Source organism: Sinocyclocheilus grahami, unplaced genomic scaffold (genome assembly GCF_001515645.1).
Source record: "Sinocyclocheilus grahami isolate Dianchi unplaced genomic scaffold, SAMN03320097.WGS_v1.1 scaffold163.1, whole genome shotgun sequence".
Lineage (NCBI taxonomy): Eukaryota > Metazoa > Chordata > Actinopteri > Cypriniformes > Cyprinidae > Sinocyclocheilus > Sinocyclocheilus grahami.
This window is the reverse complement of record NW_015505342.1, coordinates 728,305-741,535: the sequence shown is the minus strand read 5'-3', so window position 1 is coordinate 741,535 and position 13,231 is coordinate 728,305. Positions and strand designations below refer to the sequence as shown.

The 13,231-nt window shown below is 40.0% G+C and overlaps 1 protein-coding gene across 2 annotated transcripts in view; it reads left to right on the top strand.

Annotated features, from left to right (window-relative positions):
• bcor (BCL6 corepressor) overlaps positions 1-8,432 on the top strand; it is a 47,709-nt gene extending 39,277 nt beyond the window's left edge. For both annotated transcript variants that reach the window (XM_016282624.1, XM_016282623.1), the window contains 3 exons: positions 2,303-2,380; positions 3,280-3,430; positions 7,103-8,432. In XM_016282624.1, the coding sequence (XP_016138110.1) occupies positions 2,303-2,380; positions 3,280-3,430; positions 7,103-7,397 (524 nt within the window). In that variant the 3' untranslated portion in view covers positions 7,398-8,432. The remainder of the gene's footprint in view (positions 1-2,302; positions 2,381-3,279; positions 3,431-7,102) is intronic.
• Positions 8,433-13,231: the final 4,799 nt, after the last annotated feature.

The following is a 13,231-nucleotide window of genomic DNA, read 5'->3' as shown; positions in this document are numbered from 1 at the left end:
GGGTGTACGGGTTTGTCGCACACAACAATATTTGGAAAAGCTGGTTTGTATTATTGATATGGTAATCTGGGCCTAATCTGGAGCCATCTGAGCTAAAATAGGCTATTGTTTTTTTGGTTTTAGAAAATTTTGACATTTTGACCCCTTGATTTTAAACAGCTTGATGTGTGTGGTGTTTTTTTTCTACTGGCGTTTCCTGAAAGGCCAAAATTCTTGAGTTTAAGGGCTTTATAAATCAAAGTATAAAGTGCATTTCAGGAACACCTAGTAGCATGATGGGACTTTTCAATGTGCATGTGTGTGATTTGTGGGGGGAGGTTTTCCAGTTACACCTCAAGAGCAGCATTTGAATGCTTTCAAGGATTTAAATCGGGTTTTAGAAATCTTGATTTAGCTTAAATGACTTTTAAAGCTACAGCATGTGATTTCTGCACCGCTTGCAGCACCAAACAGAATCGAAACTTGATCGAAAACAGTCATTATTATGGCAAACTCTCCTGCCATCTATCATTGGTCAATTGGACAAATCCCACCCCTTACTTATGCAACATTGTTGCTTTGTCAGTCCACTCAAATAAAAAGAAACTGCAATTCCATTTGGTGCCACTGGTGGTCTAAAAATTTTACACTGAGTATTTAAAGCAGCTGTATGTAGTTTTGTGTATTTTGGCGACTTTAGAGCCCCCTACGGTTAAGTGACTGGAATTCACTGTTGTATATCACTGTGGTAATTACATTGATTAGCGGTACATGCACACTTACTGTTATTATAAATCAATCCACACTTTTCACGGCAGTTGGTACCCACTGTTAAATATACTGTTTGCCAGACCAAAGACTGATTGTCATTTTCTTGACAGATCTGTTTAATGCACATTTTGGTTGAAAATAACCCAGAATATTCTTTCAAGAGTTGTTTATACCATTATAATTTTTTCGTTAGCGGAGCGTTAACCTTGTCATTGTGCTGTTCACCACCCATTGTGTGCCGAAGTAAAGTTTTAATGCTCAAGCTAGGTTAGATGGAAAAAGACAAGCTGTGCTCCAGGTGCATGTGAAGATGGCATCGCAGGAGACGTGGCATTTACCGAGAAGGCCTTTCCTGAGTTTGTGTTAACACTGTGACTCCTCTTGCCCGAGCACAGCCTCGCCATGACAGTCTGAAGGAAATGCGCTCTCTCGCTCTCTCTCTCTTTCAGTGACAGTAGTCGTGTTTTTTGAGGCACAGCTTGATTAATGGTCTGAAAGTTTCGAGCTGAACTAGAGGGCATCGCGAAACAATTTGTACACAGCCAGCATTTGTTCTTGAAGGCAGTCGCAAGTTCTTTCACCTCCAAAGCCGTCTTAATAAGTGTGTGTATGTGTGTGGATTAGCTTCAGGGCTGCCAGTTAAAGGGCAGCTCAGTCACATGGTGGAGGTTCACACTGACTGGCTGCGTGTGTGTTTGATTATGCATGAGTTCGTGAGGCAGGAAAGAGCTCGGCCTGGAAGCGCAGGGCAGCATATTGTGCGTGTGTGTGTGAGAGAATCAGCAGGCTTGTCCCGTTCTGCTGCGCTGATTTAAAGACCCTCCCCAAATTTGTTTTCCCTCTGTGGGAGCCTTCTAATCAACCTCTCTCTCTCTCTCTCTCTCTCTCTCTCTCTCTCTCTCTCTCTCTCTCTCTCTCTCTCTCTCTGGGTGGAATTGTTAATGGCTGCGCTGGCAAACGTGGCTCCCGTTGCGGCTGGCTGTGCTTCGCAGTGGCAAGTGGCATCTGAGCACGCAACCACATAACGTTTGCAGAGCGTCAGAGCCTCTGCTGTCTGTAGAAGACAATCTTCTAATTGTCACTTGGTGAATGCGGTCTGTTTAGCATTTGCACAATTTATCGGTCATCATATCGGTATCCGCCAAACATTAGCACTTTTTCCACCTTTTATTGATATTTATCAGTATTCATGTAGAGTCTTCTATCATCTAGCATCTTATTTATTTATTTTAAGTAATTTTATTTATTATTTATTTATTTTAAGCAATTCATTTTATTTATTTTAATTTTATAATATTTATAGGCTGTTTAGCATGGATTCTAGATTTGGAGCATTATTTTTAATGTCTTTATTAACTTATTAGTGATTAGCATGATCTTATGCTAATATTAGCTGGAAGTTTAGATGTTTTTTTTTTTTCTTTGCCCGTTTATTTTTTGTTATTATTGGGGGGGGGGTAAGCTATCAGTATCTGCCAAATATTCTGTCAGTGCATCTCTAGTTGCTTCCTGTTTACATCACTAATGGTCTCATCTCTCTTTCTCACTCTAGATTACTTTGCCGACCTGCAGGGCAGAGTGGACGATGACCCAAGCGTGTACTGGGAGTTTTACGGCAGCGCAGTGTGCGGTGAGTACCACTTTCACACTCAAACGCGCACACATATTTGCAGAAATGCACAACACACCCACAGTAACAGACACAAAAAACAATGGAAATGAGAAAAGAATCATGCAAACAGACAGTTGGATAAACACCTGAAGGTAAATCTCTGTGTGAATCATCAATGTTTGTAGACAGTCATTGATCTAGAATTGAAAAAATAGCATCCATGTGTGCTTCTACCTCTCTGATGTTCGCTTGAAAGAATTTATATAAAAATCCCCCGTCCGCTGGGTGGTGGGGTCAGCACCATGGGGGCAAAAATAGATGGCAGCATTTTTTTTATTGCTCTTTTTTTAAATGAATTCTAGCTGCGTAGCAAGAGTTCCCCTGGCTGCCATATATCAGCAGATCGCTCGGTGTGTGTGTGAGCAGGCCCGTCTCCAGCTGGCCGAAAACAAACCCACTGCTACTGCACATTTTCCCTTGGATTCCTGGAATAACAAAGCCGGGAGAGAAGGGGAGGTGTGGAAGGGAGCCGCGCAGCTATTTTTGGGAGCTTTGCGCCGCCTTGGAAAAACCCAAAGCGTAACAGAAAGAGGTAGAGCCGCCTGTTTCGCTCCGAGGCGTACGCTGTGCCGCTAGCATGCACGAACGAGTGAAGTGGCTTCACACGCAGCTCTTCCCGCAGTGCCGCTTAATGGAAGAGAGTGCAAATAGGAAAGCGTGTTCAGAGAGCGATGTGAGAGCAGCACCACGAAAACATGTCTCGGCATGAATCTGACAGGGAGAGGGAGGGCGGGAGAGAACTTTGAAGGGATATCATGGGAGCGGAATCCATTGGTAGCTCTCAGAGTGTGTGTGTCATTCCATAATTCACACCTCGTCTCTCATTTCTAATCAATATCTGTCTGTCTGACTAATAGAGCCTGCCGACGACTCATCTGGTTATGACATCCTAGCCAACCCGCCTGGACCCGGTGAAGACGAGGATGAACAGAGAGAAGTTTTTGAGTTCGAATTCTCTGACCGACCGCTGCTGCCGTGTTACAACATCCAGGTGTCTCTCTCACAGGGGTAAGAGCCTAAAACTTCCATTTTGACTGACCTATGTCTGTAACTGCTTTTATTTATAGCAAAAACTGTATCTATTGCAAAAATCAATCCAAATTGGCCACAGTACTAGCCTGAAATATTGTAAATGTGGAATTCTGTCATAGAGATTCCAATTCCAAGCAAGATGCTCGTAATCATTTGTTGAATTTGATCATTTTCATTATGTTGGTTACAAGCAGGATGTTTGCAACCGTTTGTCAAGTCATTTTTATTAGTTTTTTTAATATCAGATTTTCAAAGTCTAATAAAGTTTTTGATCCTAGTGGAATTTTCATAATTGGGAATCTTAATAATTAAAGTGCTGATTGCTCCCAGAATGTGGTAATTGTTCACCAATAAGTTCAGTCGTTATTGGACGATTGTTGATTGCACTAAGGCATTTTATTCTGATCTGAACAAATTTCGTAAATAGAAATTGACCTCAAGAAAGGTGCTGGTAATTATTGTCAAAAGTTAGGTTGTCATTGTAGGATAGTAGATTGTGCTAAAGATGTTTTGTTTGTACGTCAACTGCCGAATGTAGTCATAGAGCTTCCATTTCCAAGTAGGACACTGATAATCATTTGTCGAAATTTTGATAATTATTAGAGAATTGCACATTACTAGGGCTGTCAAAAAAAAATCTAAATTTCGAATATCTGTCGAATTTCAAATAAAAATCCACATTAGAATGCAAAAAAGTTGCATTCGAATTTTAGATGTGCTTTTAAGGCACTATGTAATTTTCGCCGCTGGAGGGCGCGTATTCAAAATAAACAGAGGCAAAGGCATAGTTTGATGACACCGTGACTGAGTGTTGAATCATGGGAGTTGTGGTCTTCATCCCCACAGCCGATGCAATCCGACGGGACTCGGGCATAAATCATGTTCATGGATGAGCTAATGATTTATTAACGTAGTAGAATGAAGCAGGGTGAGGCTGAAAGCCGTCAAAGCGAAACGAGGCCGCTGAACGAGCGTGACACACGGCTCGAAAGCAGCGGAGCTTTTAGTATGCCACAGTCGACTGCTTCCGCTCCTTCCGGTCGTGCGTATGTGGGGTAAAGCAGCGCTGTTTTATCATACTAGATACATTTGAAAGTTCTGTTATTATGCTACTCTGTGCGGTCATCACCGGTCTATTAAAATGCACAACATATTAAAGCGGCTTTGGCGTTTCCATGTTTTCTACAAAACCGGAAATCGAGGGCTTATGACGTCATTGGCAGGCGACACAATGACACTATGGACACGGTCCGTGTCACTAGTTAAAATTGCTTATTTCTCTGGATTTAAACATTCTTCGAAACATTTGGGATAATGTAAGTACTCAAGTCAGCGAAATATATAACACTGTTCTAGTGGTTTTTAGATATTTTAATAAAAAAATCTTACATATTGTGCCTTTAAGGAGGCAGCCTTATCAGTGGCGCACGAGATGCGATGACGATGTAAGTGTCGTTGCATTATAATGTTTTTGTTAGTCTATCCAGTTGAAGCCACTAGATGCGGCGCTGCTGCGTTGTTAATTACAAATATTGCACGGAAAAGAGAACATCAATGCAGAGAAGATCTTGTTTACATCAAAATTGAAACCAAGCCGTTCACACAGAACACATATTTTGCGCATTTTCTAGAGGGACATCTATCACAGTTGCACTCGTGTCTCGCACAAAGGAGCCGCATGTTTAGAAAGCCATGTAAAATTAATGCAGGTTTAACTTTGAAAAAACATATCGAGACTTTATGGCGGGTTTTTTTCCCCATCCCACTGCATCTCATGTTTTTAAATGAAAAATGTACTCTGTGTGATTGGCTTTCCGCCCTTTGTATTAAATTATGCATACAAACATGATGCTGTTTTGTTTATAGTTCTTTAAGCAACTTAACTAATTATAATTGGTTTATAAACATTATGCACTTTTTTTCACAGATAGTCATGTTATCTTATGCTTTGAATAAACGTGCATTAGTAATATTTTGCTCGATGCGCCCTCTTGTAGCCTCAGAAGAGAAGCCAATAACTTTTCTTCACCCTAACTGAAATTATGCATTTTAAATTCAAATATAATTCGAATTTAAATACAAAATTCGAATTTAGTTTTTCAGCCATTTTGACAGCCCTACACATTACGAAGTATTGTATGAAATTGTGCAGTTCAAATATGAATATCTTGTCTGAAGATATTTTTTTCTAATCTAAACAAATTGTCGCAATTAGGAAATTCATATGTAGAGATGGCAGTTGTTGGCTACCAGGGCATTGCTAGTTGTTTGCAATGTTTCTAGATGTTCATTTAATGAGCAAAGCCAATAGTGTGTTTAGGCACCATGCAAACCACGAAATTGCATGGCTGCCTTAGAACGAGATTTCTACGGAGGGGGAAGGAACGCAAGTTACCAAAGGCCCCCCACCCCCAGAACACGATTTCTACCGAGGGGGAAGGAACGAGATTTCTACTGAGGCCCCCCCCCCCCCGGGAATGCTTGTTTAGGGCCCCCAAAACTCTAAACGCCTCTGAGCAAAGCCAATTTAATTGATTCTTAGAATTCATCCGTTTTTGTTTCAATTCATCGGATTAAGTCATAATTTGATCGTGACTAGGCAATTGTTAGTTTACATAATAGTTGAACTGACGTGAGTTAGCTTTGACCTATATGACAGGTGTTTCACTTAAGAACTGCACGGCTGCGGAGTGTGTAGACTGACAGCCAGGGACGACGTTAGTTTAGTGTTAGCAAAGACGTGAGGCCCGTTGCACTTAAACAGAGCAAGGACAGCGAAAGCGTGCGCGAGAGAGACAGTCTAGTGACACGCTGCTAAACAGACAGCTAATTACCTCCCACATAGGCTCTTGCTCTGCCGTTACCGTGCTCCGCTCTCTCGCCACCCCTCCCTCGCTCACCCGCTCGCTGTCTCGCTCCCAGGCTCAGCTGCCGCGCACACTGTTATGTATAATCTTCAGTCTGCGCTTGTCTCTGGCCTTCCCCTCCCCCGTTCACATTCGCCCTCATTCGCTCGCTCTCCCTCTCGCTCGGTGCGGCTGGCTGATGCAGTATTAATGGCTTTCTGCTCTCCTCACATTTCCTCCCCCCTCTCGCTCGCCCTCTCTCCTTCGCTCTCTCTCTCTTTTTCCCTCTCCCACTCCATTCAGCGTTCCGCGCTCCGCAAGAGCCACAGACCGCCTCAAGTGCCATCGATTGAGCACTGCCTGTTACTGCTTTCCCCGCTGTGTATGTGTGTGCGCGTGTCTGACAGGCTCAGTCTATGGTCTTTGTGTGTGTGTGTGTGTAGCCTATTGTGTTCCTGGGTGAGTGAAGGCCTTGAGAACCTTTGTGTATTTTTGTCTGATTATCTGAATGCGCGTCTGTTCTGGGGAGAGTGTTTGACATGGTGTATGTGCATGTACATTTTTGTTTTGGTGTTTCTAACTTTGTGCACGTGTTCTGACACATTTAGCCTTGGTGTTCACGTGGACGCTGCAAATTTGCGCCAACTTTAAGCATCTTATTTTTAGTATGCTATGAATAAAACTAAGCCTAAGTAACCTGTTTTTTTACCGCAAAGTGGTGTAAACTAGCCGCCACGATGCTAGCATGAAAACCTTGCTCTCTTTTTCAGCCAATTAATCTTTCTCTCTCTCTTTTTCTCAGACCTAGAAACTGGTTGCTGCTCTCAGATGTCCTCAAGCGCCTGAAGATGTCTGCCAGATCGTTCCGCGCTACGTTCATGCACATTGAAGTAGTGACTATAGCCGAGGCAGAATTCTACAAGCAGGCTTCTCTGAGTCAGCTGTTCTCCTGTCCGGAAGAGCTCGAGGGATTCATGCCCGACAGCAAGGAACTCTTGGATCTGGTGGAAATCAGTGCCGAGCTGGTGGCGCTGCTGGGGTCGTCCCTCGAATGCTTGGACGACCGCTGGGAGCCAGTATCCAGACCTCGCTTGTGAGCTTCTGCACATGCATGCACACTCATACTGACTCTCGGACAGACTCTTGGAAGACCCATGGACAACTAGAAGCAAAGGAAAAGGATATTCTGAAGCAGTTCTTGACATTTCAAGGAACTTCTGGACTGGTAGCCAAAGGCGAAATTGGGTCACAGTGCAGCTGATCTTTCTATTTGGCTTCAAGAAGGTTTCGGAACATCTCGACATCTCTTGCGCTCTTCTCGCATACTAATTCTCCTGGTGACGATGCAAACCTGTACGGTTTTAAGATTTGAACGGACCTAAGATTTGAACCACTATCTCTGGCTAACTCTGAGATATGAAGCCATGCTCGCAACAAAGAACTCTTTAATTTAAAAGAGATGTTTTCTAAATAGGAATATAAGTATATATACAGTCACTGTATTTTATTTGTGTGTATTATATATTGATATAAATATATATATAAATATAAATATATATATGCGCTGCCTTTTTTGTCTTGTTTAGTCAGGTCTTTATTTTATAATTGGAGTTACGATGTTGTAAATACATAATTGGGTTGAATTGAGGTTTTAAATGTGATGTCAGCGTTAGAGGATTTACAAAGGCTGTAAGGCCCTTCGGTTCGTCAAGAGTTAATTAGCGCACTTCGTCAGCGATTTTCCTCGCCTGGAGTAGACGTTTTTATGGTGTTGACCAGTAACCAGTGTGGGATTTTTCGGTCTCCCGTGTTAAACTCTAATCTACAAAGCTGTTTCGTACCCTGTACGCAAGCTGTTGCTTTGACTAAGTCACTTATTTATGAGTAGAAATTAAGATATTTGAATGTGGCTTTTCTTTGTAAAATATTAAAGTAATTGTAAAATACTAATCTGACGCTTTGTTAGGCAAAGACATGCTTGAACTTGTAAATAATGGGTTGACTATTTCAGTAACTTGTTTCTGACGTGTGTTATTGTTTTTTGGAGAAGTGTTCGGACTTTGTAATTACATACCTATCATTTGTATTTATATTTTACCAAAAAAAGTTCCTTTAAATAAATGGCAATAAAAGATTATGTACATCTTGTGGTCTTCTTATATTAGTCAACATTACATCAAAAATGTATTATATTTACTTTCTGTTCTTATTTCAAAAACATGGATAAAACTTTAAACAAAATTGTGTTTCACGCTGAAATATGTTACATTAGAGAAATAAAAATGGGTTGGGAATATAATTTCATGTTGTTCGACTAAATTGAGCATGAGATTATAGGGCTGCTCTGAATAATTCATGCACAAACAGATTATTAATCCTCCTTGTTTATCACTATATTCGGAGATTAAGGTCTAAATTCCATAGCGACTTTTCTGCAATCAGATCAGCCCTATACAACAGAAGAGAGAGACAGCCACATCCTGTGCTGCTGGACAAAACAGGAAATGAAGAATGGCCGGAAATTAGAGGCCTTAGGCAGGAGTGAGGGAGGCTTTTGTTAATCTGATAGCAATACGGATAATATGGGCTTGGTTTACGTTCCTTAACTTTAATGTAATTGTCATGCTCCTTGGGCTACTAAGCCCTAACTCGATATTCAAATTACGTCATTTGTTTGCATCCTAAATGTGGGTGAAAACCGAAAAAGGGCGGTTATACAAAATGTCCTTTCTTCTTCATATATAACCAATCACTATCAAAGATAACCAAATCAAACCAATCAGCTTTCAGTATCCTAATATGTCATAAAATCTACAATAGGTGAAAAAAAAAAGTGTCGGCGATGTGGATGAAATCCAATTTGATGAAGCTTCTCATCTATGCTGAGGTGAGTAGATATTTGGTGAAATGGGGCTCTCCATTCATATATAAATATTTATAATTTCATGGTATTATGATGCCTTGCAATTTGTACTGTTCGTTTAAATTGACAACTTGAGACTTTAAAGGAACACTCCACTATTTTTGAAAATAGACTCATTTTCCAACTCCCCTGGAGTTAAACAGTTGAGTTTTACTGTTTTTGAACCCATTCAGCCGATCTCTGGGTCTGGCGGTAGCACTTTTAGCTGCAGCTTAGCATAGATCATTGAATCTGATTAGACCGTTAGCATCTCGCTCAAAAATGACCAAAGAGTTTCGATAATCTTAATCTTTTTAATCCTGTTTAAAACTTGACTCTTCTGTAGTTACATCGTGTACTAAGACCGACGGAAAATGAAAAGTTATGATTTTCTAGGCCGATATGGCTTGGAACTATACTCTCATTCCGGCGTAATAATCAAGGAACTTTGCTGCCGTACCATGGTTGCAGCAGACGCAATGATATTACGCAGCGCCTGAAAATAGGCTAACTTACGCCAACATAACCAACGTGACCACCTGCTTGCACAGGGAGCGTGCCTTCCATTGGAAGTTACTTAGCAGGGTACTATTTTCAGGTGCAACTCTAGGAGAGTTGGAAAATTAGCCTATTTTCAAAAATAGTGGCGTGTTCCTTTAAGGCCGCATTGTTTAACAAGATTGTTCAAAATGTCATCTGCGAATCAGCAAATTTATAAAAATAGCTATTGGTTTGGTCAATTAATTTACATTAGACACCTTGAAAAGCACCGCGACCGGCCAAAAGTAAAAATACTGTAGGTTACAGTCGCTATCCAAACCTGTATGCTATTTCTTCTGTGGGCCACACAGTATTTTCTAAAGAATAATCACGTTTCAGTAATTTACTCTTGTATTAATATGGTCTTTTTAAACTGGTCTGTCGGTCTTTTTTGGACCTTGACAGCTGTTATGACTGACTGTCATTGAATGGAAAAGCGTGCAAAGCTGAAAAAAAAATCATTTTGTTTTCCAACGACCTGAGAGTAAGTAAACAATGACAGTTTTAATGTTTGGGTAAATTATTGTTGTATTTGAGGCACGGTACAGTAATGGACTGGTTGGTGGTCTATTTTCAGATAGGATCGTTCAACTGGTTGAACTGAAGAGGTGTAGGTCTTAATAATTCTAGTTAATTAGGTTGTTAAGAGCTGGGAATCTGTTTATTTAAAGGGGTCATATGATGCGATTTCAAGTTTTCCTTTCTCTTTGGAGTGTTACGAGCTGATTGTGCATAGATAAGATCCCTGAAGTTGCAAAGACTAAAGTCTCAAAACCAAAGAGATATTCTTTATCAAAGTTAAGACTCTGCCACGCCCCCCTAAAACGGCTCGTTCTAACACGCCCCCACATATCTACATCACTATGTGGAAATATTAGCATAATGCCGCCCAAATGTGCACGCAAAGAAAGTGCGTGCGTGCGTGTGAGAGAGAGAGAGAGAGAGACAGGGTCACATCACAGTGGAGTCAGCTGTCTTAACCGTGGCTTGTGTACTGCAAACACATACCAGCTTCATCACTGTGTCTGTCACGCGACTCTGTTCCCCTTTCGGGCTCTGTCTTTACATTTATTTTGAAAGATGAAGCTCGTGATTATGGTAAGGGGCGTTACATTTCCGACGAGTGCTTGCGGTGTTCGGCCAATCACAATGCACTGGGTTAGCTGGCCAATCAGAGCAGACTGCGCTTGTCGGAAGGAGGGACTTTGTAGAAAACGAAGCGTTTGAGAGAGGCGGCGCATAGAGGACCTACAATAATGTACAGTATTTGAAAAATAATGTGTTTTTTTTTACATTAAAGCATGCCAACATATTCTGTTACGCCAAATACACAAAATAATGATCTTTAAAAAAGCAATAAACCACGCAATGCAGTGTGCAGTGATACAATTTTTTTAAATAATTCAATAAAGTTTTATAAATGTAGTAATATTTACGTATTAAAAATATACTAATATTAAAAATACAAATATTATAGGAAATATAAAATATTAAGATTATCACAAAAGAGAAACAAGCTGGCCCGTAAAAGGATTTTAATGGACTCTTATGAGAATTGATTAACGTTGTGCTTGTAAATAAATATGGAAATAGAAATGGCTCAGATGAACATGCCACTGATTTATTGGCCATTTCTGGCTCTCTGATGTGTCAAATGTAGCTCAAATGTTGCGTGTAGAGAGCAGTGGAAGCTGGACTGCAGGGAAGAAATGTGGCCATCTAATTAAAAAACAATTAAATTACATTAGGCTTGGTAATTACACCACCCCCCTTCCCCGGGTTCCGTGTTACGACGGTTAATCCGCTCTTTATCTATTAGTCAGAGCTGTGACATTGACGGGACTCGACTATCAGAGAGAGAGAGAGAGAGAGAGAGTGAGATGCATCCGCCTCACACCTTGTCAACACTGACGCAAGACGCTTTATTTGCACTTTTCTGACATAAAATGATTTTATACACAAATATTATAATTGAATCATTACTAATAGTGATAGAACTAGTTATAAAAATGTCAATAGTTTAAGTTTAACATAACCTGCTCCACAATATTCTCTTCAGAATGTTGCTCAGTCTCAGTCTCGATTCAACACAATGTGATTCGATGCAATATGATGCAATGGAGAAAATATGATCACTTTTAATGCCTCGAGGCCTGTTTCATAAAACAAGTTAACCAAATAAGCCAGGCTTATTTCAGTTAGTCTGACTCATTGTCAAATGATTCGGTTCCATAAAGCAAATTTAACTTTAGATTTTGATTTTGATCTAATAAGCCTAGCTCAAGCTTAGTCACTGTGGCAACTTATGCTGGGGAACTAACCTGGTCTAAAGCAGGCTAACTGTCAGGCTAAGCTAAGCTCCCTGTCTCACATACTATTATTATTATTATTATTTTATTTTTTTTACAGTTTCTAGCAATGCAGCCTTTCTCTCTGGTTGTATTACAGCTGTATCTTTTGCAGAACAGATAGCAGAACATCAAAGCATAACAATCTAAAATTGCTCTTTAAAGCATTAAAATAACTAAATTAAAAGTTAAAATCACTGAATTAAAAATAGTAATTATAGTAATTAGTACTGTATTAGCTTACATTTGATTTGCCTATTACAATAGTCCACTTACAGTTACTGCTATCATAAAAATACACTTTATATGTAGGTTTAAAATTCTACAAAAAACATTGGGCTTCTTTTATCATAAATCATGAGCAAAATTTATTTCTAATTGAATAGGGCAGTTTACAAAGAATGTTTTTTTTTTAACTAAAAAAATATTATTTTGGCATAATTTGCTTGCTGTGACGCTCCGATTGGTGGAATTTTTGCCCAGCATCATGGGTAATGTAGTTTTTCACCACAAAGTCAACTTATTTAAAAATAATTTTAAATAATATGAATGTTGGCTTCAGCAAATGCATATACCATCAATTAACAACCTCGGAGCTCACATCAGGTATATCTTTAAACATTTATTGTTAAAAAGTGTTAAAGTTATCGTTGAAAATCTATTTCCCTATAGAGAAAACTGAATGAAGTTTTTAATTCCAGACATTATTTTGTTGCATTGTCTGCTCCTGTTGTCACCAAATACTGCAAACTCTCAATAAAACTGATGGAATTGACATTGCATACAGGCCTACTTGTCCATTTGTTTAACTATGCATGTGTGCATGAACTACATCCGTGTCGCTGATCCCTGGCATTTATGATTTTTTTTGGTTCCTCTCCTGTGGCCTCATGGGATAGCATGACTACTTCAGAATCTCAACAGAAGTCATGTGAGTACTTTCACCTATTATTTATATGCTACATACAACTCATTAATGTTAAAATTAATTTTTGCATACTATACTGTTGAAAATTAGGCATATTCAGTGCAATGTAAACGGTAGGGTAGCACTGGGTAGGGTGTGTTATATTCAGGGGCAGACTGGGCATCCACTTTATTGCAGCTGTCGGAAGGTTTTGTGTGTGTGTGTGTTCCAAGG